The sequence below is a fragment of the Lissotriton helveticus genome, chromosome 1_1 (genome assembly GCF_964261635.1).
Source record: "Lissotriton helveticus chromosome 1_1, aLisHel1.1, whole genome shotgun sequence".
Taxonomy (NCBI): domain Eukaryota; kingdom Metazoa; phylum Chordata; class Amphibia; order Caudata; family Salamandridae; genus Lissotriton; species Lissotriton helveticus.
The window spans coordinates 885,408,034-885,434,547 of record NC_136057.1 but is presented as its reverse complement, the minus strand read 5'-3'; the positions used below and the strand labels follow the sequence as shown (position 1 = coordinate 885,434,547).

The window sequence follows — 26,514 nt, the reverse complement described above, 5'->3', positions numbered from 1 at the left end:
GCTAATACAATTGTACATACTGAATCATCACTCACCCTCGTGCCAAATCCAGCCAGTATGTGTGTTTGTTTGAGGATTAGATGGCTGTGCATTAATATTTGTCTTTTTCCTCTTTCTGAAGCCGGGTGTACCTTGTCCCTTTTTTGTGAATGTTGCAATGTGTTGGTTTTGTGCCTGGTGGTGTGAATGGTCTTGTGTGTATCAGGTATGAAAGATGCATGAATGGCCTGTAAAGCGGTTGGTGCCTTGTCGTGGCTTTACAGCTCACGAGTTGTGAGTCATGGGTTCGGTTTTAATGCATTTAATTATTGACAGTGCATTTCATTTTTTTGAAATCTCTTGTTAATAAAATTTTATGTACTGAACCATCACTCGCCCTCGTGCTAAATCCACCCAGTGTGTGTGTGTGTTTGAGGAATAGATAGCTGTGCTGAAATGTTTGTCTTTTGAGTCTCTCTATCAAGGTGTACATTCCATCAATGAATAACCTACCAAATGTAGATATTATTGTTAACCCATGGTAGTACATGGTGATGTCTCTTTTGTGAATTCCAACTTATTTTTTTATCTACAATGTCCTGCAAACTGAAAAATGTCTGTCACAATTTCCATGTAATATTGTGCCAAAAATCTCACGCTGCAGAAATGAACACATCATTATGTCAAAACTATTTGGTTTTGAAAGGGAGGTCACCTGGGTTTTTGGTCCCGTGCTCGATGGCCATCTAGGGAAACCTACTAAACCCACACACTTCTGAAAAGTGGACACCTGGGGGCTTTCAAGGAGGTATGGCTTGCATGGATCCCCCAACGTTCCCTTACCCAGAATCCCTTGCAAACCTCAATTGTAGCTAATAAAAAATCAGTTTTTCACACATTTTCGTGTGGGATAGTGTGGCATCACCGGGTTCACACAAATTTCCTTCCACCCTGCAATCCCCCAGGTCTCCCGGTAAAAATGGTGCCTCACTTGTGTGGGAGGCCCAAGTACCCGCCACAGGCAAGAGCCCAAAACATTTTGAGGTAACATCGACATTGCCTATCAAAAAATGTTTTGGGCCTTTGCCTGTGGCGGGTACTTGGGCCTCCCACACAAGTGAGGCACCATTTTTATCGGGAGACCTGGGGGAACGCTGGGTGGTAGGAAATTTGTGTGAGCCCAGTGATGCCACGCTTACCCACACAAAAATGTGTGAAAAAACTGATTTTTTCAGCTAAAATTGATGTTTGCAGGGGATTCTGGGTAAGGGAACGTTGGGGGATCCACGCAAGCCATACCCCCTTGGAAGCCCCCGGGTGTCTACTTTTCGGAAATGTGTGGATTTGGTAGGTTTCCCTAGATGGCCGTCGAGCACGGGGCCAAACACCCACGTGACCCCCCTAGCAAAAGCAGGTGTTTTTGACATAGGCAATTTTGAAGTCGCCACACTACATTTTGGGTCTTTGCCTGTTGCGGCTACTTGGGCCTCCCACACAAGCGAGGTACCATTTTTATCGGGAGACCTGGGGGAACACTGGGTGGCAGGAAATTTGTGTGAGCCCAGTGATGCCACACTTTACCACACAAAAATGTGTGAAAAAAACTGATTTTTTCAGCTAACATTGAGGTTTGGAGGGGATTCTGGGTAAGGAAACGTTGGGTGATCCACGCAAGCCATACCTCCTTGAAAGCCACTGGGTGTCTACTTTCCAGAAATGTATAGGTTTGCTAGGTTTCCCAAGGTGCCGGCAGAGCTAGAGTTCATAAACTACAGCTAGGCACTTTGCCAAAAAAGGGTCTTGTTTCACTGCGAAGTTGAGGTGTGACCACGTTGCATTGGGCACCATTTCCTGTCGCAGGCACTAGGTCGACCCGCACAAGTGGGGTACCATTTTTCTCGGAACACTTTGGGGAACGCAGGGTGGAAGGAAATTTGTGGATCCACAGCGAAGGGGTTAAAGAGAGAAGGCTGATCAGGAAGCCTCAAGAAGGCTGAAACAGCTGAAAAATATACCTTGATGATGCCCAGAGTAGAGCCCTGCTGGGCCAGGGAACGAAGAAAGAGGAAAACCTCAGAAAGAGTGGCGGAAAGGTGATCCACAGCCTTTGCTGTGCACCATGCCACAAATTTGTTCCACCTGCAGGCATATACCGTTTTTGTGGATGGACGCCTGGCTGCCAGAATGACATCACAGACTTCAGGAGGCAAGTCAAATGGCATCAACTGCCGCCGCTCAATCTCCACACATGGAGGTGGAGGCTGGACAGGTTCGGGTGGAGGACCGTCCCCTGCTGCGACAGAAGGTCCTCCTGAAGAGGCAGTCGAATCGGGGGATCGATTGACAGACACAAGGAGGACTTGGGCCCGGTCTCGCCTGATCTGATCTGAAGTGGTATAGGCGGAAAGGCGTATAACAGACCACAACTCCACTCACGACGAAAAGCGTATCCGAGCGAGTGCCGCCTTGGAAACTCCAGAACTGATGACATTGCGTGTTCTCTTCGGCGGCGAATAGATCTAACCAAGGCTCTCCCCACTGCTAAAAGAGACCTTGCGCCACGTCCGAGTTCAGACGCCACTCGTGATCCATCATGCACCGATGGCTGAGTTTGTCTGCCCTGGCGTTCAGAGAACCTGCCAGGTGTTGAACAACAACCAGGGTGATGCCCTGATGTTCCAGCCATGTCCAGAGGCACAGAGCCTCCTGACAAAGGGTCCACGACCCCACCCCGCCCTGTTTGTTGCAGTACCACATGGCGGTGGTGTTGTCCGTGAACACCTGCACTACACTTCCCCGGACAGAGGGAAGGAATGCCTTCAGTGCAACTCGGATCGTCCGCAGCTCCAGAAGGTTGATATGAAGCTGGGACTCCGCCGGAAACCAGAGGCCTTTGATCTCCACCTCTCCCATGTGGCCCCCCCATCCCAGGAGGACACATCCGCCACCATTGTGTGCTCTGGTTGGGGTAGGGAGAGGGATCAGCCACTGACCCAATCGCTGTCCGTGAGCCACCACTGCAACGGTCTTGCAGTGCCCTCCGAGATAAGGACGTGGTCGGACAGGTTGCCCTGATGTTGTACCCACTGGAACTTCAGGTCCCACTGCAGAGCCCGCATCCGCTACCTGGCGAGATGTACCAGCAGGATGCAGGAGGCCTCAGACCCAGCAGCCGTAGGGTCAACCGAACCGAAACTCGGGATAAAGGCTGAAAGATCGTAATCAGAGCCTGAATATCCCGAACCCGGTGCTCGGGAGGATAAACCCGAAACTGCGCCAAGTCCAGAACCGCTTCGATCAAGAGGAGCTTTTGGGAGGGACTCAGGTGTGACTTCGGCACATTGATGGAGAACCCAAAGGAATGCAGGTCGGCCGTAGTCTGGAGGTGGAAGACGACTGCTTGGGGCGAGCCCGACTTCAACAACCAGTCATCGAGGTAGGGGGAAGACTGTAAACCCTGTTCTGCGCAGATGAGCTGGGACCACCGCCATCACTTTCGTGAACACCCAAGGGGCACTGGTGAGGCCGAAGGGGAGCACGGTAAACTGAAAGTGCTCATGGCCCACCGTGAACCGCAGGTAACACCAGTGGGCCGGCAGGACGGGAATGTGGAAATAAGCGTCCTGCAAGTCCAACGCTAACATCCAGTCTCCAGGGTCTAGGGCAGCCAAAAACTGAGCTAATGTCAGCATCTTGAACTTCTCCTTCCAGAGGAAGCCGTTGACGCTCCTGAGGTCCAAGATAGGGCGTAGGCCCCCTTTGCCCTTCTTGGGAAGCAGAAAGTAGTGGGAGTAACAACCCCGTCCCACTTCTGGGCCAGGAACGCGCTCGATGGCCCCCTTGGCCAAGAGGGCCGTAACTTCCTCCCTCAGAAGTTGCAAGTGATCCCCGACATGCGGTGGTACTGCGGTGGCATGGCTGGAGGGGTCGCCTCGAAGGTGAGGGAGTAGCCCCTTTGGACGACTTGCAGCACCCACCTCTCCAAAGTGATGGTACGCCAGTGGAGCAGGTGATGGTGAACTCTGCCTCCCACTGGTGTGGGATGGGCCTGAAAGCTCGGACTAGAAAGGCTTTGTGGCAGATGCTGCAGGAGCGGATGTTGACTGACCGGCTTTCTGTCCCCCTGCTCCGCCACGGCGGAATGCAGGTCCGCGACCGCGTTGAGGCTGGTTCTGCGGCCTGTGGCTGGACGAACCTGTGAGGGCGCCCCTTCCGTGGCCACGAAAGGAGAAAAAGGCAGAAGGTTGCTGGCGCTGCGCCAACAGGCCCAATGACTTGACCGTAGCCCTCGGGGTCCTTGAAGCGCTCCAGCGTGCTATCTGCCTTGTCGCCAACGAGGCGACGGTCATCAAAAGGCATGTCCATGAAAGTGCTCTGGATATCGACGAATCGCCACCGTCGTTGCCATCACTCTACCTAGCGAGTCTGTGGTGTCAAGTCCACATCGGATGAAATACCGTGCTGCATCCCACCCCTCAGCAAGAGCTTGGGCAAGCCGTGTCCTGGCCTCCTCCGGACACTGGGGCAGCACGTCCGCCACCTTATCCCACAGAGAGTGGGTGTAACGGTCCAAAAGGCATACGGTATTACTGCTTCGCAATCCCAAACTGAGGGAGGAAAACAGTTTCTTCCCAAACTGTTACATCCTTTTGGATTCCAGTCCGGCGTTGCGGTCGGGAAGGCGGTTTGGGACGAGGAGGCCTGGATAACCAGACTCTCAGGGGTGGGATGTACGGACAGAAAGCAGGGGTCGCCAGGAGCTGGGCGGTGGAGCCGGGCCACGTTCCGAACCACAGGAGAGACTGTGGTGGGCTTGGACAAAGTGCCTATCAGAACGTCAGTGAGGGCTTCATTAAACTGCAGCAAAGGCTCCGAAGAGCTTACTGGCGGTTGAAGCACGTCAGTGAGGAGGTTATTCCTCACGGCCGCTGCAGGGAGCTCAAGGCCCAAGGCCTTGGCCGCTTTGCGCAGCATCGCTCCCTCCTCCGTAGCCATGGAAGGAGGAGAGATTAAATGAAATGAAATGAAAGAGACATTTATAAAGCGCATGGCTACCCGTAGGCCTCCCAGCGCTAAGAAGAGAGCGTACAGATAGGAACTAATTATCTGGCTGGGAATAGATAGCAACTAATTATCTGGCTGGGAATAGATGAGTCTTCAACATTTTTCGGAAAGAAAGATGATCTTTTGTCATCCAAATATTAAACCAGTGTCAGGCGAAGTGTCTAGACCACTGGCTTCCCCTAGCTCATCTGCCTAGTCCTGACTTAACTGACACTGCTGTGCCAGATGGTCCTCAGACCCCTCCCAGTCCTCCCCTTCATCCGTGTCCTGATAAACAGGCAAAAATGACGGAGAAGGGTCATAAGTGAAGGGCTCACCCATCGACGCCCGAGACTGCGCCGAGCAGCGCCGCTCCGACGCCGGACACGAACTGAAATCTGTGACGGCGTCGTCCGAGGACGGCGCCGGAAGCTGCACCGTGGAGGTCAGCGCCGGATAGGAGTCATGAGGTCAACTGGCGTCAACCGGGATCCAGGCCTGGATCCCACGGGGGCCTGCGGCGTCGGGACCGAAGTCGACGCCGGGGTCAAAGTCGCTGGGTTGCTAGGACCCCCAGCCGGGTCTGCGGGGCCCGAAGGCGCTCCGGCAGGCCTCGACGGCAGGAAGAGAGTCCTCATGGCCACGAGGAAGTCTAAAATTTTGCCCGGAGTCGCATGAAGTCCAGGGACCCAAGGGTGTGGGACCGGATGCGACTCCTGGAGCCGCGCGGGTGGTGCCACTCGAACCCTCGGCTGAGTCACGCAACCGGCGAGGGGAGTCAGAAGCGCAATGTAATCTCTTCGACTTCTTTTTACCATTCCTCGACTTACCTGACTGCGAGGACTTGGATCCTGAAGAACGGTGGGGGCTGCGGCTCCGTGACCGGTCCCTCGACTTCCTCCTCGACCGGGGCCTCGAGCAGCGTGGACCTGACAACCAGATCTCGAGGAGCTTGCGGGACCGCTACCGCCTAGCTTTTGACGTCAAGGCCGGGCAGTCGGGGCACCACTTGTCATCGTGGCCGGCCCCAAGACAGTAGAGATACCGGCGGTGGGGGCCGGTAACCAACATCAATCGGTGACCGGCGTCACACGGCTTGAAACCGGGTATCCCTACCGGCACAAGGAGTCGAAGTGGACTCGAAAAAGATAGACAAAAATGTCCAAATAGTTAGTCAAAAAATGACTAAGATCTTCCCAGATCTGCACTTGCTGGCGCGGAAAAAAGAAGAACCGACGTCAGCGTGTGATGGCGTCGTCTAAGGACTCCGACAACGTCATCCCGGCGATCACGATGCCGATGACGGACGCGGAGCCGCAGACAATGCCTACCGACGCGCAGGGTTACTGCTGGCGAAAACTTTCCGGATCCAGTCTGACGCCTGGGGGTTATTCTAAGGAAAGTAATCTAACTAACGTGATTCTTTCAGATACAGGTTCACCAGGCGCAAACAGGGAAAGGGCGCCCTATTACATAGATTGTGCTGCCCCCAGGGCAGCTGTGAACTCACGCTGCCCTCAGGGCAGAACAACCATGTGAAAAATGGAGCATCTTTGAAACAGTCACTCCATGTTTCACTCTGCAGGCATCAACCCGCCCGCACTTTTAAAGGCGATCAGAGATCCCTATGCAAGTGGGTGCAGTGCGTGACTGCACCCGCCTGCAAGGGGATATCTGGGGTGTCCATAGGACCCTTTGTCCCTCCTCCAGAGGGGTACTATCAGGGGTGCACTGACAGTCGCCACCCTTGAGGTGGCACACTGTCAGTGCACCCCCTGACATCTTTTTTACCTCTGCACTAGCCTATAATACGTCATAGGCGCAGAGGCAAAGGGATTACCTCATTTGCATGGGGCCACGCCCCATGCAAAAAAGTGAAAGCCCTCTTAAGAAAGTGCTGTACGTGCATCAGCGCTTTCAGTTTAACAGAGTGTCTGTAATACCAAAGTGCACCTGGGGCACGCACAATGGGTGTAAATGGTTATTGCCCCCCCGCGCACTTTGTGTAATACGGCCCCAGGAATGGAATGGTTTAAATGCTTTACATTTTCCAGATCCAGTCTGGTACCTGGGGACATTCAAAAGGGGATGAATCTGCAGTTATAAGTATATATTTCATAAGAAATAACCGCATTGAAGACCTGAATGGCTAGAGGGCCTTGAGGCAATTTGGAGATCCAGAGACTGCAACTGAGAACGAATATATGTTTGATGGCCGATATGTGTTGCTATGTATAGGAGAAGAGAAAATATTGTGAAGAACCCACAGAACCCATGCTAAAGCCAGTGATTGGTCACTCAGCACCTAACACACTGTACATGCTTCGTACATCAAGTTGGAAAACCACTGGGTACAGAAAAGTCACAAAATCTAAGGGGCAGGATATGTCTTGAAAGCTTCGGAGTTATCCATCCCTAGGAGAAAGTAACAGCATAAAAAACTGAGAACCCACAATTGTATAGAAGTTCCTTTTCTTCCACGGCAGGAGTGACAATTTCAGTGGTCAGGTCATCTCATCTAACAAAAGAGTAGTAAACCAAGAGGAAGTGGGGAGTCCCGTATGGTCAATAGGTTCAAGGCCCTTAGCAGTTTCCAGCAACAATAATATGTTTACCTGCCGCTTGAGGTGTACTGAAGCACATTTAGAAAAAGATCCAGAAAGGAGTTCCTTATAGAACTTAGGTCCTGTATGACAGTCAGATGACCCCATTGGTAGTACCTGGAGTCCCTCCCAATGGGCTTAGCTAACCATAACTAGCTAAATTTCTTTAGTTTAGTAACCACTTTAACTGGAGTATCTAGAGGGAATTTCTGAGCTTTTTTTCTTTAAACATATGTTTATTCATGTTATATAGTTTTATAAAATGCGGGCAAGGTCCTTTGGCGATAGACCACTTTACAATGAAAAGGGAAAAAATTAATAAGGTTGAAAGGCCAACCAAGCTACAGTACAGCAAATATAAAAATGATGATTAATAGGACAGATTACAATGTGCAGTTAGTCAATAACAATGAAAATAGTACATTAAAACTTAAAAAAAAAAAAACAAAGAAGGCAAGTTGTTAATGATTGAAAATAAGATTCAACAAGATAGCCTTCTAAACATGTGATCCTTATAATACAGCATGACATTCATAAAGGCTCGGCAGGGGGAATCCGGCAGCACAGTTAATGAAGAAGATTCTGTAGAAGGTCAGGATGATCATAGCTGGAGATAGAAGAAGAGGCCTAGGAATCAAAACAGGGTGTATAAGCCAGGATGAGAACTATGGAGGAGGGCAGAATCTGAGAACTGGGTTTATGGAAAACTTTTGGGAGGGGTCTTTGAGAGAAGAAATTTTGAAGTAAAAGCCCTCTCCTAGCCAGGTAAATCTGTGATTTAGAGTTGGGGTGACCATTAAAAGGTAACAGTAAAAGAAGGAGGCTATGTTCGCTCTCTTTTCATGAAAGTACTTAAGACATGAGCGTTGGGAAAGGTGCACAATTATAAAATGTTTAATACTTTACAACCTTACTCACCCAAAATTTGAATTTTATTGGGTGATGGACTAGAATTTGACATTCATATTTCTAAAGCTATGATCTATCATAACATTTAACAGATATTTAGCGCCCTTCTTCACTTTTTCTACCTCAGTTACAATTTCTGGTATTGTCTACATAATTTTATCATTGTGATCTACAAAGTTATTGACTAAACCAGACCCAATTTTGTAATGAAAATTGTACACCAATATATATTCAAATCGTATTCCTCTCTTATGTTGTCCATCACTTTCCAGAGATCTAAAGGACTGCTTTATATGTTAGTGGTATGTATATTCTGTCGCAATGGCGTATACATACCACCAACACAATGTCAGCCTGCAAAATGTATATGCAGGAGGACTTTCGGTTTGGCTACGGTGGTGTTTACTCCATTACCACCATAGCCAAACCAATCCAACGGCTCGACGGAGTAAAGGTCATAGGAGAAATTACTGTTTGTTCGCCCGAACAATCAGGATGGATAGACAGTTAGGCATTTTTTTTACTGTCTGTGACTTCCAGGCAAACCTTTGTGGTGAGGGACAGTAAAGTGCAAATAATGGTCTCCCCGCCATGGGAGAGGACTATATTTATTTTCAAAAAGACTATCCAGTTTCAGGATTTACTTTTCTGAAAATATTAAAAGAAAACTGTTTGGTGCAGGACTGTGTCATGCTGATGCAGCCTTGTACCAAGCAGCAATATGCTTTCACAGGAACCGCTGTGACAGCAGTTCCTGTCAATGCACTGTAAATGACCTCCTGTTTGGTGGTCATTTATACATTTGGGAGATGGCCTCTCTGCCACTGAGCGGGGAGTAATTTACTCAGCCCCTATGGAGGAACAACAGGCTGCCTTTAAAATTATAAATCAGGTCCTAAATATTCAACAATGTTACTACTCTATTATAAATGAGGCAACACCCCTACGTTAGTGATTGCCATATACGTTTATCAATTTAATTTCCTTCCTGGATGGGAAATCTAGTTCAACTCCCAGTGTTTCGAGTGAGTTCATTGAAATATTGCTGAAAGTGAAAGCTAGACTCACTGCTACCCATTTGGCTAGTCCTCCCTTATTCTAACTATGTCTTAACCTTTATGCCTGAATGTGGAACCCACAAGGTCTTCCACAAGTGAAGGAACTGGTAAATAAGATTCCTGCACGTTATATTGTTGTTGTGTTTTCTAAAGCACAGTGAATAACCGGTGGTGTCTTGGCGCTAGCTAAAAGGCAATGAAGAGCACAGAAGGTAAAAAAGACTGGGAGACTAAGAGGAGTTAAAAAGCCAGGTTCTCAGCAATTTCCTGAAAGCCAGTAATTTGGGGGCATCCATGATGTGCGGTGAAAGTGTATTCCAAGCTTATGTGGCTCCCAGCACAAAACTTCTGCTAACCCAGGTTGCTCGATTGAACCTAGGGACAACTCCGAGCTTGGTTGAATGTAAGGTTCTTTCTGGTTGGCACCGGGTGAAACTCTGCAGAAGAAATTACAGGTCAATGCCACGAACAGCCTTGTATGCAATGCAGAGAGTCTTGAAGGTAATCCTCTATCTAAGGGGGATCCAGTGCAGTTTCCTGAATGCTTTAGACACACACTCGTATTTTGGGATTTTCAAAAATAGTCTGGCTGCCATGTGCTGCAATGTTTGTAGTTTATTCAGAATGTATTGGTGAGCATTGAGGAAAAGGCTGTTGTAAAAGTCCAATTTAGCCATCACCAATGAAGATGAGCAGGAATGTAGGGGAGTATCTTGTTTAGGGTTCTAAGCATGAGTAAGGGAGCCAGTCACCGCACTGACTTGGTCAGTGTAGCTCAGATTATCATCAATGAGGACTCCGTGATTGCGGGTCTTTCTGACAGGTGTAGGTATCGGGCTCATATCTTATGACCAGCATGATGGGTTCCAAAAAGAGAATTGGGCACCGAAAATCCTCAGTTCAATTTTATCTGAATTCAATATTAAAAAATTTCTTTCCATCCAGCTGCTGATTGCTTGCACACATTTACAGAATCTGTATCCTGAGCTTATGTTATTCTGAGCTAAAGAGACACCAATTTGGGTGTAGTCTGTGTAAGAGGTTAAAGAGAAACCAAAGGATTGTATAAGGTCGGCAAAGTGGTGACATAGACATTAAAAAGTGTCGGACTAAGCGAGGAATCCTGAGGGACCCTGCAAGGAACAGAGAGGAGTGTCAGACAATCTAATTTACCCGCACAGATTGCTTGCGATCCAAGAGGAAAGATTTGAGCATGTCCCAGGCTAAGCCAGTGACTCCGATATTAGCTAGACGATCCAGCAGCAGTCTGTGATTGACAGTGTCAAAGGCTGGAGAGAGATCAAGTAGGATGAGAGCAGCACTGCCACCCTGATGGAGAGCCTGCCTGATATCCTCGGTAGCCTTGAGCAGGGCAGTCTCTGTGCTAATGCCGCTACGGAAGCCAAACTGGGCGGCGGCCAAGAGGCTATTTATTTGAATGTGACGAGTTTGATGTTCATGATTTTCTGGATGATTTTTGTGGGCAAAGGTAGATATGAAATGGGACAGTAGCCGATTAGATCCTTAGGATCCAAGGAAGCTTTTTTTTCAGAAATGGGAGCCGATGCTATCTTCCAAACGAAGTGAAATAACCAGAGAGGAACATGCAATGAAAAACAGCTAAGAGCGGAGGGGCGATTTATGATCACAAGATCATATTTTTGTATAACATTGGTCAACTCTTTATTTCAAAATCTGGTAGTCAAACTAGCAGACTAAAATCCATATGTATGCCTTGTACCCTTGGGGGAAAATCGATTTTCCTCATCCAGCAGTTCATCTATGTGGGAAAGGCTAGAGACTTCCCTTTTTTTAACTAAGCAGCAATCTGAGCTCTAGCCAGCCAGTTAGCCCTCCCGGCGGCCAGAACCTCTCCAGTCTCTCCAAATAATCATATTTTGATCATGCCAGTTCCATTAGAAAAGAGCAGGAAGAAAGAGTAATTTACAAAAAATATGTCTTGTTTTGTTAACATTTTATTATAGTTTTGGTCTTTCAAACAGTATGATATATCACTTACCATTTTCAGGATGAGTCTTCTTGAGGGAATCGATCAAGGTACTGACAGCTTTCAGCACAAATATAATTTCTGTTACTCGCTGTCTGCAAAGCCAAACAAAATATTCCTTTATATAAAATTTCTTGTAGCTCATCACTCAAATAATTATGAAGGTGCTGTCTTTAGATAGTTTAAAATTGTACTATTCAGAAAAGATCAATCCCGTAGGATTGTGAACAATCTTTACTATATGTTATGGTGTTGTTGCATACCTTAGACTGGGGCACAACAGTTACTTACCTGTCATAACGTTCTTACTGATGGATAATCTAACTAACCACAGATTTCTTATCTTGTGAATACCACTAGGCACCACACTTGATCCGGAGAATTTTATCAGTGATTCCCTTGTGCGTCTAAGTGGTGTTGTGAGGCTTCACAGTGTGAGGCTTCACAGTGTGTCCGCCCCACCCTGCCCCGGAGGTGATGTCAGGGTCACTACACATCCACCACCTCCAAGCGATGACGTTGGTTTCGTTCTGATCCCCGTCTATGTCGTCACATGTGGAGTCACTGGAAAGCAGACTGTACTAGAGTACTGACCTATAGATTGAAATCTTATTAATATGCACAAGACAAGTCCATTTCACAGAACACGGCAGAGGGTGGGTCAGTGAGGAATCTGAGGTAATATCAAGAAAAGTAGCTTTTCCTTTTGATGGACACTTCAATCATTATACTCCACAACTTGTGACTAGATACACAAGCAGACCAGGAAATACTGCAGGACGGACTGTACAAAATCACCCTCCTGCTGGACCTGTATATCCAGGCAGCAGTGCTTCGTGAACTGATACCCATGTAGCTGCATGGCAGATATGTAAGATAGACAGTACAGTGGCAGCAGCCTTTGCTCTGGTGGAAATAGTGTGAAGACCTGGAGACTGTTCCTTGGCCAGGTGTAGGAAAGTAGGATCTGCTTTCATGGTTACCCTCACTTTTTGCTGGTGCTATTCGGACTAGTCTGACTGGTATCCTGCTAATCAGGACCCCAGTCACTGTGCTTCCTCCCTAAATTTGACAGTGGTAAGTACTTTGGAACCTTCCCAATTGGCTACTGGTGTACCCATGAAAGTCCCTAGTATATGGTACTAAGGTACCCAGGGCATAGGTAGACTAGTGGTCTCCCACAGGCTGCAGCATATATTATGCCCCCATGAGAGATCATTCAAACTGTGACTACAGGCCTGCCATTGCAGCCAGAATAAGCTGGTGCCAGCACCACTTACAACATATATACGTTTCCTTATATCTGAGGTCACTGCACTTAAAACCTATAAGTCACCCCTATGGCAGGCTCTTCAGTCCTGAGGGCAGGGTGCTTGGTTAAAAGTGTGCGGGTGCCCCTGCATGAGCAGGAGACCCCTACAAACCCTAAAGTGAATTTTCCAGGTTTTGGAAGTGTGGTCAGACATTTAATACATATAGTGGACTTCATGTCAAATGCAAGATGTATAACTATATATTGGCTGCACCAAAACCGGTCATGTTTAGTATCAAACATGTTGGAATCTACCCCAAAGCAGTGTTGGATGTAGGATCCCTTGCACTAGGGCTCCCTGTATTCCCGGTACCAGCCTTTTAGGGTCTAACAGCAAGCTAGTGCTGCTGCCGACCTCAGATACGTTTCTGCCCTCCTGCTGCTGAGCTTGAGCAGGGGAAGACGGAATAATAGGTTTCCTGCCACAGGGAGGTGTGACCACCTCCCAGAGAGGTCTTAGTGTATTTGGCTGGGGTAGGGGCACTTGCCAGAGCCACCAGACTGCTTTGAAGGGCACTTTTCGTGCCCTCCTTGCATACTCCAGTTTAAGCCAGTTCAGGGTTGAAACTGGACAAAGGACATGGGAGTATCCTCCCCTTTCTCCAGCTCCTCCTCTGGGAGGGATCCTTAAATCGTTCCAACCCTTTCCCTAGGGTACTTAAGGCCTTACCTGAGGGTGGCTCTTCAGATTCGTTGTGGGACAAGATTTAAACATGAAACTACTTCAACTTCAACCATCTGGGCACCTTGGACTTTGTTGGACTTCGCCTGGAACCAAAACTGCATCAAGGAAGACTCCTGCTGCTCCTGGTCTCATCATCCTGCAAGGTTTCTGTGCTGCGTGCGCTCCATCAAGGTTCCTCTACTTGGCTGTGAGCATCAAAGACACCCAAAGTAATCTCCCTTTGAGTGAAGGAGTCACTCCCCTGCATCTGCAGGCACTGAAACGAAGCTGACCGGTCTGCGGCTCCTGATGTCCTACGGACTACAAAAGGCCCAGCAACACAGGCAACTTCCTCAAGGCGTGCCCTGCCCTCTTAGCAAGTTTGTTGCCAGTATTCCTCGTCGGAACCGCTGGAACAGAACCACTGTGCACTGCATCAACTTGCTGTTACCAAGACTTGTTAACTCAGTTCCTCCAGAGATCTTCGGTTTCTAAGAAGCTCCTGTCTCCAGCATTTCTTCATGCCAAGATCTGTGTCCTAACCCCATCCTAATCACCGTGGGCCTGAATCTTTGATGAGCTACAAGAGGTCCTCTTGCGACTCCTGTGCTTTTGTCTGTGGGTCACCTTGAGGGTCTTCTTTGGGCTTAGTGGGCTCCCCTGCTTGCTCTGGGCCTATTCCGACTCTCCTGCACTTGGTGAGTCCCTTGGACCTCGCTGGTCCCAATGCTGCACCTTCTTCGTTTATCATGTCTGTTGCGGCTGCCAAGGCTTGTTTGTGCTCCCCCTGGACACTGACCCCCTGGTTCTGGAATCCCGACGTGGGACAGCTTGTGAACGGCTCCTGATCTTCCAGTGTCACCTGGTACACACAGCTGCAGCGACAAGGGCATCGTCAACTCTCCTGTATCTCATCATCGGTGGTCATTGGTCTTCCGTGCCTCCTGTTCAGTTGCAAGTGGCATAGACTCTGTCCCCTCTGCTTGCAGGTACTCCTCTTCAAGAATCCATCCTTGGATTCCATCGGACTCTTTCACCTTCTTCGTCAGCAGCATCTTTTCTTTGTCAGCAGCATCCTTTCTGAAGTCCTCCATTGCAGTTCATGGCTTTCCCAACATCACTTGACACCTATGCACCCAGCTTCCCTGGTGTAGGTATTCTGGTTCTTGGAGTATCCAAGGGGGGGGTGTAACTTTCCAACCTTCTTACTTCCACTGGGTTTCGTCAGGGTCCACTGGGAAGGGTCCTTCTTCTTAAAAACAGCAACGCATTTTCCCGTTGACTTGCATTGAGTACACAGCTGTGTTTCCACTGTGCACATAGCCTCAGAAGGGTTCCTGGGTACTTACCTAGGTGTTCGTTGGGTCCCCAGCTCTTCTGAGTCTTCTGGTACTAGTCCTGACTTCGCCCGCTATTCCCATTCCACTTCTTTCATATATGGTTTGGTCTCTTCCTGGAGACCATTGTGTATTTGTGCTTATTTACCTATTTTACATTTGAAATATTGTGTGTATTGCGTTGATATCTTCAGGTAGGAGATATACCAATGTTTTAGTGAATGCGTATAGTAAATATAACTATTTTTATAACTACACCGTGTGGTTCTTTTAGTTTAACCTACACTATATGATTAGTTCTGGAAAAACAAGCTGCTTAACACATCTTCTGGACTAAGCCTGAAGGCTGTTTTCCAACGATACCACTTAGAGCGCTTTCTATGGTTGTCTAAGACCACTAAAATCATCATAAAGGTTGTCTGGATTAGTGGAAGCTGCTTCACTTAAATAAGTGTGCACCATAGGCTAAACCATCTTCCTACACAAGGCCATAACAGATCTTAATGAATATGATAATCTATCTGGGGATGGTTCAATTCTACACAGCTTTGCAATTGTCGCCTCAGAGAAATCCACTAAGGGCTGATTGTCCACCAAACGTTCCTCAGTGTAATTGTTATAGAAGCTTAGGGCTCTCTTGGGAGCAAGGCAATAAAGTCTTTCTTCCACTTTAGATGGATGGAATGAAGAAAGCCATCAGGGGGATCAATTGCCCTATATGGAAAGGTGTGGTGACCTTTGGTAGAAATGTTGCTTTTGTCCGGAGAACAAGCTTATCTGGGAAAAAGGTGGCATACAGCAACTAGAGAGAAAGCGCTTGTAGCTCACTACAGAAAGAGATGATGCGATCACTGTAAAGATGGTCTTCAACGTGAGGAGACGGAAAGAACAGCTGTGCATTGATTCAAATGGGGCACACAAGTGAGATAAGTGAGAATAAATTAAGGTCCTATTGAGGTATCACAAAACATGTAGGTGGAAACATGATTTGAACAATGATGGTTGATCAGGTCGGCGTTGAAAATCTGGGTGAGCATGGCATGGCCTGGAGCTGGCTGTGTGCCCCAAGAAGTCCAGCACCATTGGCTCACAGAAGCAGTTATCCTGATTAATTGGGGTTGCCCCGGGCCCCCAAAACTGAATGGGGGACACATGTGTCGCGGTGGGACCAATGGTGCACATTTCCAGGGCTGGGGGCTATCTTCCATGGCCGGAGAGTGACGAGCTAAGTTGGTGGACCACAGGCCAAAATAGCAGTGTGCCATGCAGAGTAGCGGCCGGAGAGGAACTCATGAGTTGAGATGGGGCAGCAGCCTGGACAGAGAGCTACAATGTGAGCACACTGCTAGGGCCTAAGGCCAAGCGGCACGGAAGAGATGATGCCTGAGGAAATCGACGCAACTTGAGAGGCCCACAGGAGGTAATGGTGGTGGCGCTAGCCGCCGGAGACCTGGGAGTGCAGCCCATATGAATGACCTGGCGCCAAACTCATGTTGACTGATACCCCCGCCCAGTGAATGGAAAGTGGAGGTGGAGATGGGTACACTAGTGCCCTGCAGTGACAGCTGGGGTGCTTTGCCGGTGGCTGGTGTGCGCTCCCTATTAGTGGTCAGAAAATCTGCTGTGACCTGGGGGTCATGCGGGCTCCTGCTGGGGAGCACCAGGAGTGCTCCGCGCAGCTGCAAGGGAGTATGGGTAGTTGCCAGTCAGAGGCCGCCAACCACAGCCTGGAGCCTCTGGTCAAGGTAAAACTGGTGCAAGGGGATGTTGAAAGTTGGACTGAGACCGTCAACATTATCGGCGCCCTCTTGCTCTCCTTAACCTTTTTGTGCGCGTAAAACGGCCGCCATTTTGAACACCATGGCTTCCCTGCTCCCGCCGAGAGCCAGCGCGCCTCTCTCCCACTCCTAGCTTCGCCGGCATCCCCCGCATACTGACAACCCCCCTGCCTGCACCTGCCGCGATTCATAAAACCCCTCTTCAGCGCTGCTCTGCGCCAGGCCCTCGTCCTGTTCCCAGCGCGACACCTCCCTTCTTCCCATTTATGATCCCCGGCCCTTTGATGCAAACCCCTTTTCCCCGTGTGCCCGTTTGTCTTCCTCGTTCCCAGGCCGGCACCCAGCTCTGCCGATACTGTTCCTTGCCCCTCCCCGTGCAATAGAAAGTTTCCCCCCAGCAAGGGATCCCCGGGTTGATCAAGGCCCCCCGCCCTACGAGATCCGATCAAACCCCACACACTCCGTGAATCGGCGGAATATCCAGCTGCGCGATGATCATCACCTGTTGTGAACGGGGCGGGGACTCCCACTGTAACCTTGCGTGGGAACGGGCTGGGAAGGGGGGAGTCGGAGGATGTCTTTCCGTACATCAAAGTATCGACGAGAATGTGTTACATGCAATAAAAAGATAAACTTGTGTATAAGAGGCCAGGCCTCAGGGATGCAGTTAGAGCACCTCAGAACGATACCTTCTGCCCGTTTTGTTGTGTTCTCCTCCGGAGAGAATAAAAACCTTGTTTCCTGCCTTCCAGTCTCCAGCGCCTGCCTCTTCAATAGTTTAACTTCTTTGTGGGTTCAAGAGGCGACACCGCCGGGCAAATACTTAAGGATCTTATATCCTGGTTGGTAGTGCCCCCCAATTATTTTCTACAATTGGCGTCCCAAGCGTGGGGCCCATCAGCGACCCATGGATCCAGTGGGAGAGGTCCTGACGACAAAGTGAACGACTGCAACGATCGGGAACGCGTCTGTCCGATAGACCCTCGTCTGACAGCCGATCATCCGAACTTCACTGGTTCCGAACAGACCTCTCTCGAGTGATCTACGGTCCTGACTGGGAACCATCAGGAGTGCCGCGAGGATAACGAAGAAGAGAGGACGATCGGGCGCTGGATTCGGAAGACAGGAAACTGTCCATGCGGTCCGGGTAAGGTCGTGTAACCACGACAAGTCGCGAAATATTTGCTTGATTGCTTGTTTGTTTAAAAATACTAGTATTGCTCTTTTTATTTATTTGGAGATTCACTGTCTGCAAACGGAGAAACAACGGGCTCTCTCTTTGCAAACAGTGGAGGATAGGTAGGGCAGCAGCCGTGCTTATTTTTTCTCCCCCACTCAATAATCACTTGAAACTGAACTGTTGTTCACAAAACTATTGTTTCCTGGAGATTCCCTATCTGCAAACAGGGAAGAGACCACCCTTTTTGCAGATAGTGAAAAGGGTAGGTAACGCAGATCTTTGCGGACCTGCTCATTCTCCCCATTGTTATTTATTGGTCTTTTGTTATTTTTGATCCATGAGGTATTCACTGCCTGCAAAAAACGTAGAATAGAAATATTCTGTCCAGTCTTTGCACCTAGTGATAAGATAGGCAGTGCTGACTTTTTAGTCCCTCGTTACGAGCCGTCATGTCTGTCTTCTCCCCACTGATTAGTAGCCTGTTTAGCCCGGACCGCCTATTAGAGATGGACCATCCAGCCCCACTGGAAGGCACCCCTAATAAGGACATGTTCATGAAGCATGGATTGACCGCTATAGCCTATAGTAGACTATGGCATAAATATACAAAAAAGGGTCAAGAAAGTCAATGGCCCCTGATAGGATCCTTCGATGATGATAAAATAAAAACGCTAGAAACTGCCCTGGGTAAAAACAAGACAACACCTACTATGCTTGACAGCTTCGGCATGTGGCGAAAAGAAACTGAACAACGTAAAAAGAAAACTGAGAGTAGGTTGGAAAAAGAGCTGCGAAAAGCAGCCCACCTAGCTGCTCAGAAACTAGAAAAAGAGATAAAGGAAAGAGAGAAAGCTAAACAGAAACTAGAAATGGAAACGCCAAGCCAGTGTCCGGTTAGAACCCCCTCCATGCTCTACCCTGATTTACCCTCGAAACGACAAGCCAATGAGGACCTGCTGTTAGGTCCTCCTATCATCTACATGCCCCCTCCATATGCCCCTTCTCAACCCGTGGCGCAGCACGCGCCACCCCCAGGTACAAACGAAGGTACCGTCACAGCGTCGGCCCCAATGGCCTCTGTGCCAGCCGAACCCCTTGTGTTAAAACCCGCATCCACAACAACGATAGACGACCATGAGACTCGAGGGGCTGGCCCTGCAAGAACAAACAGACTAGACAAAGATGAGCGAGCGGGGATCGACAAAATAGCAAGGACACTGGTAGAAAGGAAGGATGATGAAGAGTACATCACAGATATGTTCAGCTCGTATACAGGGAGTCACAGACGACATTTTACCGTACGACTGTGTTATCATGTCTTGAATGCATACGAGGACCGATATCGAGACAAAGGTCCCGAGAGCCTAAGGACTCTGTACCGGAAGGTCGATATCGGGGATGAGGGCGAGTGTGATGTGTCGGACCTCCTTACGCGTACGCTTGAGGTTTTCCGCCACCTCACTGAACGAAAGCCGGGAGCTAAACCCGCAGCCCCCGTAGTGACCGAACCACCAACCGAGCAATCTAACACCATGATGCCGATACGTGAGGCTGCCCCTTACTGGGTTCCTCCTCGGGGTACAGGGACTCACGATGATGCAAACAACCAAGATGCGAAGGGAAGGGTAGTATACAACTGGGTCTACCAGCCATGGGACCGGCAAGAGATACTGACATTCCGGAAATCTCTACCCGACCTACGTAAAAACCCCACTGCCTTCTATACTGAATTGGGTACAGCCCTGGGTTCAACGATCATGACCCTGGCTGACATCGACTTGTTCTTCGGGTTATGTCTACCAGCTGATGTGTGGAAGCAAATCCGGAAAGTCGACCACCTTGAGCTGTTTGGACATACCTGGTCACAACTCGATGACCTGGACAAACAACGGGGACCAGGACAAAAGCCGTTGAAATCCATTCTAGACCTCCCAGATAAAATCGTAGAGAAATTAAAAACCCTAATCCCAGAAAAGAAAGTGGACTGGTCGATAGTAACAGCCTGTCGCCAAAAACCCCAGGAGGATGTATCGGAATACTTCTCCCGGTTTGAAACGGTGTTCTCCGATTACAGCGGCCAGGACATGACCACTGCAACCGGACACCATCTGTTTGTCCAGAATTATGTTAAGGGCCTATCATCGGAAATCTCCCAGAAACTACAGGCCAGCGAGAGTAGTTGGGCAGCCTCCAAACCTACAGCGATTCTCCAAATGGCCCAATATTATGAGCATCAGAAAAATGAAAACGATAGGGCGACAGAGAAAAAGAAGAAGGACTTAAAAGAGAGGGTGATGATTGCCAAACTGCAAGGGGTGACTATAGGACGAGACCAATACCGGGGAAACTACCAGACAAACGTCCCTAAGACTACATTTCCCCAGGACCGCACTCTGACTTCCTACAGTGGACGCACAGACCTTAGAGAAGACCAGTGCGCTTTCTGCAAAGGGACTGGCCATTGGAAATCCCAGTGCCCAGTTCTTCTGGAAATGATCAGAAACAAAGACCCCAGGGATGTAGCAAACGGACCTAAGGGACAACAACGAGGGCCCCCAAATGGCGCAACTAATGACAGATCAAACAGACCAAATACGTTCGACCGACCCAGGCAGAACCAATATCAACAATCTGACTATGACGACACTCACACCTTCGCATAGGACAGCCAAGGGCGAGGGAGGGATCCAGTCGAGCTCTATGTTGACCAGCAGGGCCCTTATGTCACTGCTAAGGTCCTGGGTACCAAGTCTCCATTTCTGGTAGACACTGGCGCAACACGTAGTGCGTTATCTAAACGACTGATTCCAAGGGCACCCTTGTCTGGCTCACTCATAACATCGACAGGTTTCGATGGAACGCCCTCCACCAACCCTTTGTCTGCCCCGATTCTCTTTGACGTAGAAAACAACACCACCGACACCACGTTCTTGCTTTCCTCCAATAGCCCTGACGCCATTATGGGACTTGACTTACTGAAACACTTCCGAGCGACGATTAGGTGTTCTCAAGATGGAGTTCGAGTGTTTCTTTACGACAACCCCGTTCTGCTTAGACATTGTTCCCCCCGACACATGTTTTCCATCACCGACGTCGACGCGTCCCTGCTTGACACTCTACCTCCGTATCTGTGGGCCAAAGCGGATTCGGACGTAGGGCGTATGTTAATCGACCCAGTGCACATTACTGTCCGACCAGACGCAACACTCCCAAAACTCCCACAATATCGGATATCGCCAGAGGGCGAGAAGGCATTGGTAATGATTATCCAGTCACTGATAGACGCAGGAGTGGTAGAGGAAGTGGTTAGCAACGTTTGCAACAGCCCTATCTTGCCCATTATCAAGAAGCAGGGAGAGGGAGATGAGAAAGCATACCGTTTCATCATCGACCTCCGAGAGATCAACAAAGTGGTGGTACCCCAGTACCCTGTGGTCTCAGACATCACCACCATCCTGACCTTGATTCCATCCACTGCCACCACCTTTTCCGTCATCGACCTCAAGAACGCATTCTTCTCCATCCCCATCCACCCAGACAGCCGATATCTCTTCGGCTTTACCCTAAAAGCCCGCTCATATAGGTTTTGCCGAGCGCCTCAAGGCTACACGGAAAGCCCTAGCATCTACAGCCAGGCCCTCAAAAGACAACTAGACCAAGTCCAGTTACCCGACGGGGTGGTGTTGGTACAATATGTCGATGACATCCTTTTGGCAGCCGACACCACCCCTCTAGCGGTTACCGCCACCATTCAACTCTTGCACTTCCTTGCGGAAAATGGCCACAAGGTCTCCAAGAAGAAGTTGCAATTCTGCCTACCCCAGGTCACTTACCTAGGCCACCTTTTGTCCAAAGATGGAAGAAAACTCACCCCTGATCGAATCCAAACCATTCTAGATACCCCTGTCCCTAAAATCCAGAAGCAGGTTCGCTCCCTATTAGGCCTCACCTCCTTCTGCCGACAATGGTTACCAAACTTCAGCCTCGTTGTAAAACCACTGCTTTCTCTGCTAAACAAAGACGTCCCTTTCCCACTCCCTTGGACTCCTGAGTGTCAAACTTCCTTCACAGAACTGCGAGATGCCCTTTGCTCAGCCCCTGTCCTGGGTACCCCTGATTACAGAAAGCCCTTCTCCCTTTACACTCACGAAAGGGAGGGGTGCGCTTTATCTGTCCTGACCCAGGCCATCGGCCCTAAGCAACGACCGTGCGCTTACTTCTCTGCCACTCTTGACCCTGTCGCCAGAGCCTTGCCTGCCTGCCTTCGAGCTGTAGCTGCTGCTGCAGTCTCTATCCGACAGAGTGAGGGGATTGTACTCTCTAATTCCCTCACGGTACTGGTACCCCATGCAGTCGACACCCTCCTGAACCAAACCAAGACACAACATCTGACGAGTGCACGACTGACTGGATACGAACTGACCTTGCTTGCCCCCCATATCACCCTGAAAAGATGCACCACACTGAACCCAGCAACTCTGTTACCCTTGCCAGAGAACGATCCCAATGTGCACCCCGTACATGACTGCGTGACTCTTACGGACGAACAGACCAGGAGTAGGGTCGATCTCAGAGACACAGCTTTCCCTGACCCCGACGGGGAGTTGTGGGTGGACGGTTCTTGCATCAAACTCTCCGATGGTACCACTTCCGCTGCCTATGCAGTCACCACGGCTCGAACTGTAGTAGAAACAGCCCGCATCACCCAGCGATCTGCCCAGGCAGCGGAACTGATTGCTTTGACGCGAGCCTGCATCCTGGCAACAGGAACCACAGCGAACATTTACACTGACAGCCAGTATGCCTTCGGGGTGGTTCACCATTTTGGGCTCCTCTGGAGGGAGAGAGGATACTTGACCTCACACGGCACACCCATTTTGCACGGGGATCTAGTCTCCGCCTTAATTGAAGCTGTCCTCCTCCCCAGCAAACTTGCCGTTATCAAATGCCAGGCACACAAGAAAGTGACAGACATTATTGGGCAGGGAAATGCACTAGCCGACATCACCGCCCGAACGACAGCTGAAAATAGAACGACAACACACATGTACGTGACCAGGTCACAAGCAGAAAACTGGACTGACGCCAAGGACACAATTAGAGACATACAAACGGCTAGCACACAACACGAATTGACTGAATGGACCCGGGTGGGATTGAAAGACGATGAAGGCTGCTGGCGGACAAAAGACACGAACAGATGGTTGCTACCTGATTCGTACTTGATTCCCATATTAACCATGGCACACTCCCCTGCCCACATAGGATCAGCCCCCATGATCGAACTTGTCTCCAGGGTTTGGCACAATGACAAGATCCCAGATTCCGCCAAACGCCTGGTCCAACAATGCTTAATATGCCTACAACACAACCCCGGGAAAGGAACTGTAGTACCCCGGGGGGGATTCGGGGTCCCAAACCACCCATTTGAAGTCCTCCAGATGGACTACATCCAGCTAGACAGATGCCAAGGCCTGAAATATGTACTCGTCGTGGTGTGCGCATTTAGCAAGTGGGTGGAAGCATATCCAACCCGTGACAACACCGCTATGGCCACTGCAAAGGTTCTGTTAAAGGAGTTTTTCCCCCGTTATGGCCTCTGTCGTGTTTTATGGAGTGATAATGGCCCCCACTTTGTAGCCAACGTTATCCAGCTCATCCTAAATGGGCTGGGTATTCAACAGAAATTCCACGCAGTCTTCCACCCTCAATCTGCTGGGCTTGTCGAACGACACAACGCCACACTAAAGCTTAAACTGGCCAAAATAGTGGCTACGACGGGCCTGAAATGGCCAGACGCCCTCCCATTGGCATTGCTATCGATGCGCTCTACCCCCACCCGACATCACTTAACCCCTTATGAAGTTGTCTTCGGTCGACCCATGAGCGTCTGGTCTGCCCCGAAACCAACTTCCATTCATGACGTTCCGGATGTCCTAATGTCTGATTATCTGTACAAATTGACTGAAACTTTGTCTGTCCTTCATCAGCAGGTGCAGCAGGCCGTCCCCGATGCTTCCAGGGGTCCGGGTCACGCCATCCAGCCGGGGGACTTCGTGCTGATCCGAAATTTTCAGCGATCAAAGAGTTTGGAACCCCGGTGGACGGGCCCCTGGCAAGTGCTGATCACCACTCGGACCGCACTTCGAGTGGAGGGGAAGAAACACTGGCTGCACGCTCATCACTGCAAAAAGGTCTCTCCAGCCCTGGCCACGACAGACACCGTCAACACCCAAGAAGAGCTCCTGAACCAGGACCGACCATCGTTGAACTGCTACCCTGATACTGAGACACTTGAACTTTCAAAACATCCTGACCCCACTGTGCCATCTCGAGAAGGGTATTTCCTGCGTCGAAAGGAGGGAGCTTCGGCTAAGTAGGCCACGGACTAGGTTAAAGGATCTCAGAACGGTGACCCAAACTACCAAGGGTTACCTGGAGAGAAGCTAAAACTAAGTCTGTGGTCCTGCCCACTACCGAGCACCTTGAAGACGAAGATGATGGAAGCGCCAGATAAGAAGATGATGGAAGCGCCAAATAAGAAGCCGACGGAGACAGCAGGAAATACCCACTACAGAAATCCGAGAATAGACAGACTCCATAGCTCAAAGACAATTGCACTCTTCATCGTAATCCTCCTCTGTTTTCTCCTCATGACTACGCTCTGGATTATGGAAGAACACTCACCTGCTCACGAAACATTCCTAACCACTGCTCAGCCTACCACCATGAAGGAACATTATCTAATTTCGCTCTCTCCTCAACTAAGAGAGAGGCGAAAGGAGTTTTGGAACAACTCTTTCGTGCAGCTACTTCACCAGCACAATCTTGCCACCAATACCACCAACTGCTGGATCTGTGGGTTGCTACCCCATGCCACTGGACATTCAATACCATTCATCCCTTCACCCTTCTCTGTCCACGGCTCCTGCCTTGCCTGGCTGATCCTCCTGCAAGAGAGCTATACGGGCAATGCCACCTCCAGCAGAACTGCAGCACATTCTTCTCATGGGGCCGGGCGAAACAAGACAAAGACACACTTCTGCCCGCTGACCCCCAGCGACTCGATCCAAATGGACATCCCGGCTAAAGAACGAATCGAAATGCAGGTGTTCAACAATCCAACCAGACCCACCTTCTCCTATCTGCGGAAACGAACGGCTGCCACTCTGACTGTGGCCCTGACGGTCATCAACGTCACAGGCCACATGTGTGTAGAAGGACTTGGGACACAGCTGGTGGGTCGCAGCGCTTGCCGCTTTACCAGAACTCTGGATTCCACGGATCCACCTTCCTTTGTGTCATCCCCAAACATGTATTTCATCTGCGGCACGAGGGCCTACACCTGGCTCCCCAAAGGCTGGGGGGGCACTTGCTACATCTCCTTCGTCCTTCCTCCAACTTATGTGGCCCCAGCGAATCACCACAGGCAAAAACGAGCCAAAGACGTTGAGCAAGCCGACTCAACAGGGGCGCAGTTCCTCGATGCTATGAAGGGACTCGTCCCCCTCTGGGGCCCGATGGCAAACAGCCGTGCCATCCGACATTTGACTCAGGCAGTCGAGACAACCATGAACATCACAGCGGGCATCTTTGCCAATAACACTGCCGAACTCCAAGCGGTCCGTTTGGTGGCTCTCCAGAACCGCCTCGTTCTAGATGTGGTTCTGGCGGACCGTGGAGGAGCATGCCGCATTATTGGGTCCAGCTGTTGTACATACATACCGGACAACTCACCCTCAGTGTACAAAGCCATCGAACATCTTCACAGACTCTCTTCGGAAGTTCACCAAGAGCAAAAAGAATGGTCGCCTGGTGGTTGGTTCTGGGACACCGTCAAAAGCTGGGGCTGGAGACTACTCACCATTATCATGATTCCCGTAGTTGTAATATGTGGCCTATGCTTAGGAATTCAATGTCTGCCACCTATGTGTTCTCTATGTGCGAGTTGCATTTTTCCCAAAACTGTGGACATTGGAAGCGAACATATGAGAGCATTGTATGATGCCGAAGTTAGAAATTTGATGAAAATTGACATTGAGTAAAGCAAGGTGGCTAGATATGTTGAAAAGGGGGGACTGTTGAAAGTTGGACTGAGACCGTCAACATTATCGGCGCCCTCTTGCTCTCCTTAACCTTTTTGTGCGCGTAAAACGGCCGCCATTTTGAACACCATGGCTTCCCTGCTCCCGCCGAGAGCCAGCGCGCCTCTCTCCCACTCCTAGCTTCGCCGGCATCCCCCGCATACTGACAACCCCCCTGCCTGCACCTGCCGCGAATCATAAAACCCCTCTTCAGCGCTGCTCTGCGCCAGGCCCTCGTCCTGTTCCCAGCGCGACACCTCCCTTCTTCCCATTTATGATCCCCGGCCCTTTGATGCAAACCCCTTTTCCCCGTGTGCCCGTTTGTCTTCCTCGTTCCCAGGCCGGCACCCAGCTCTGCCGATACTGTTCCTTGCCCCTCCCCGTGCAATAGAAAGTTTCCCCCCAGCAAGGGATCCCCGGGTTGATCAAGGCCCCCCGCCCTACGAGATCCGATCAAACCCCACACACTCCGTGAATCGGCGGAATATCCAGCTGCGCGATGATCATCACCTGTTGTGAACGGGGCGGGGACTCCCACTGTAACCTTGCGTGGGAATGG

General features: G+C 49.8%; 1 protein-coding gene across 2 annotated transcripts in view; it reads right to left on the bottom strand.

Moving 5' to 3' along the window:
• Positions 1 to 26,514, bottom strand: part of MON2 (MON2 regulator of endosome-to-Golgi trafficking) — a 1,009,595-nt gene that overhangs the window by 34,933 nt on the left and 948,148 nt on the right. For both annotated transcript variants that reach the window (XM_078675668.1, XM_078675659.1), the window contains one exon: positions 11,613 to 11,695. In XM_078675668.1, the coding sequence (XP_078531794.1) occupies positions 11,613 to 11,695 (83 nt within the window). The remainder of the gene's footprint in view (positions 1 to 11,612; positions 11,696 to 26,514) is intronic.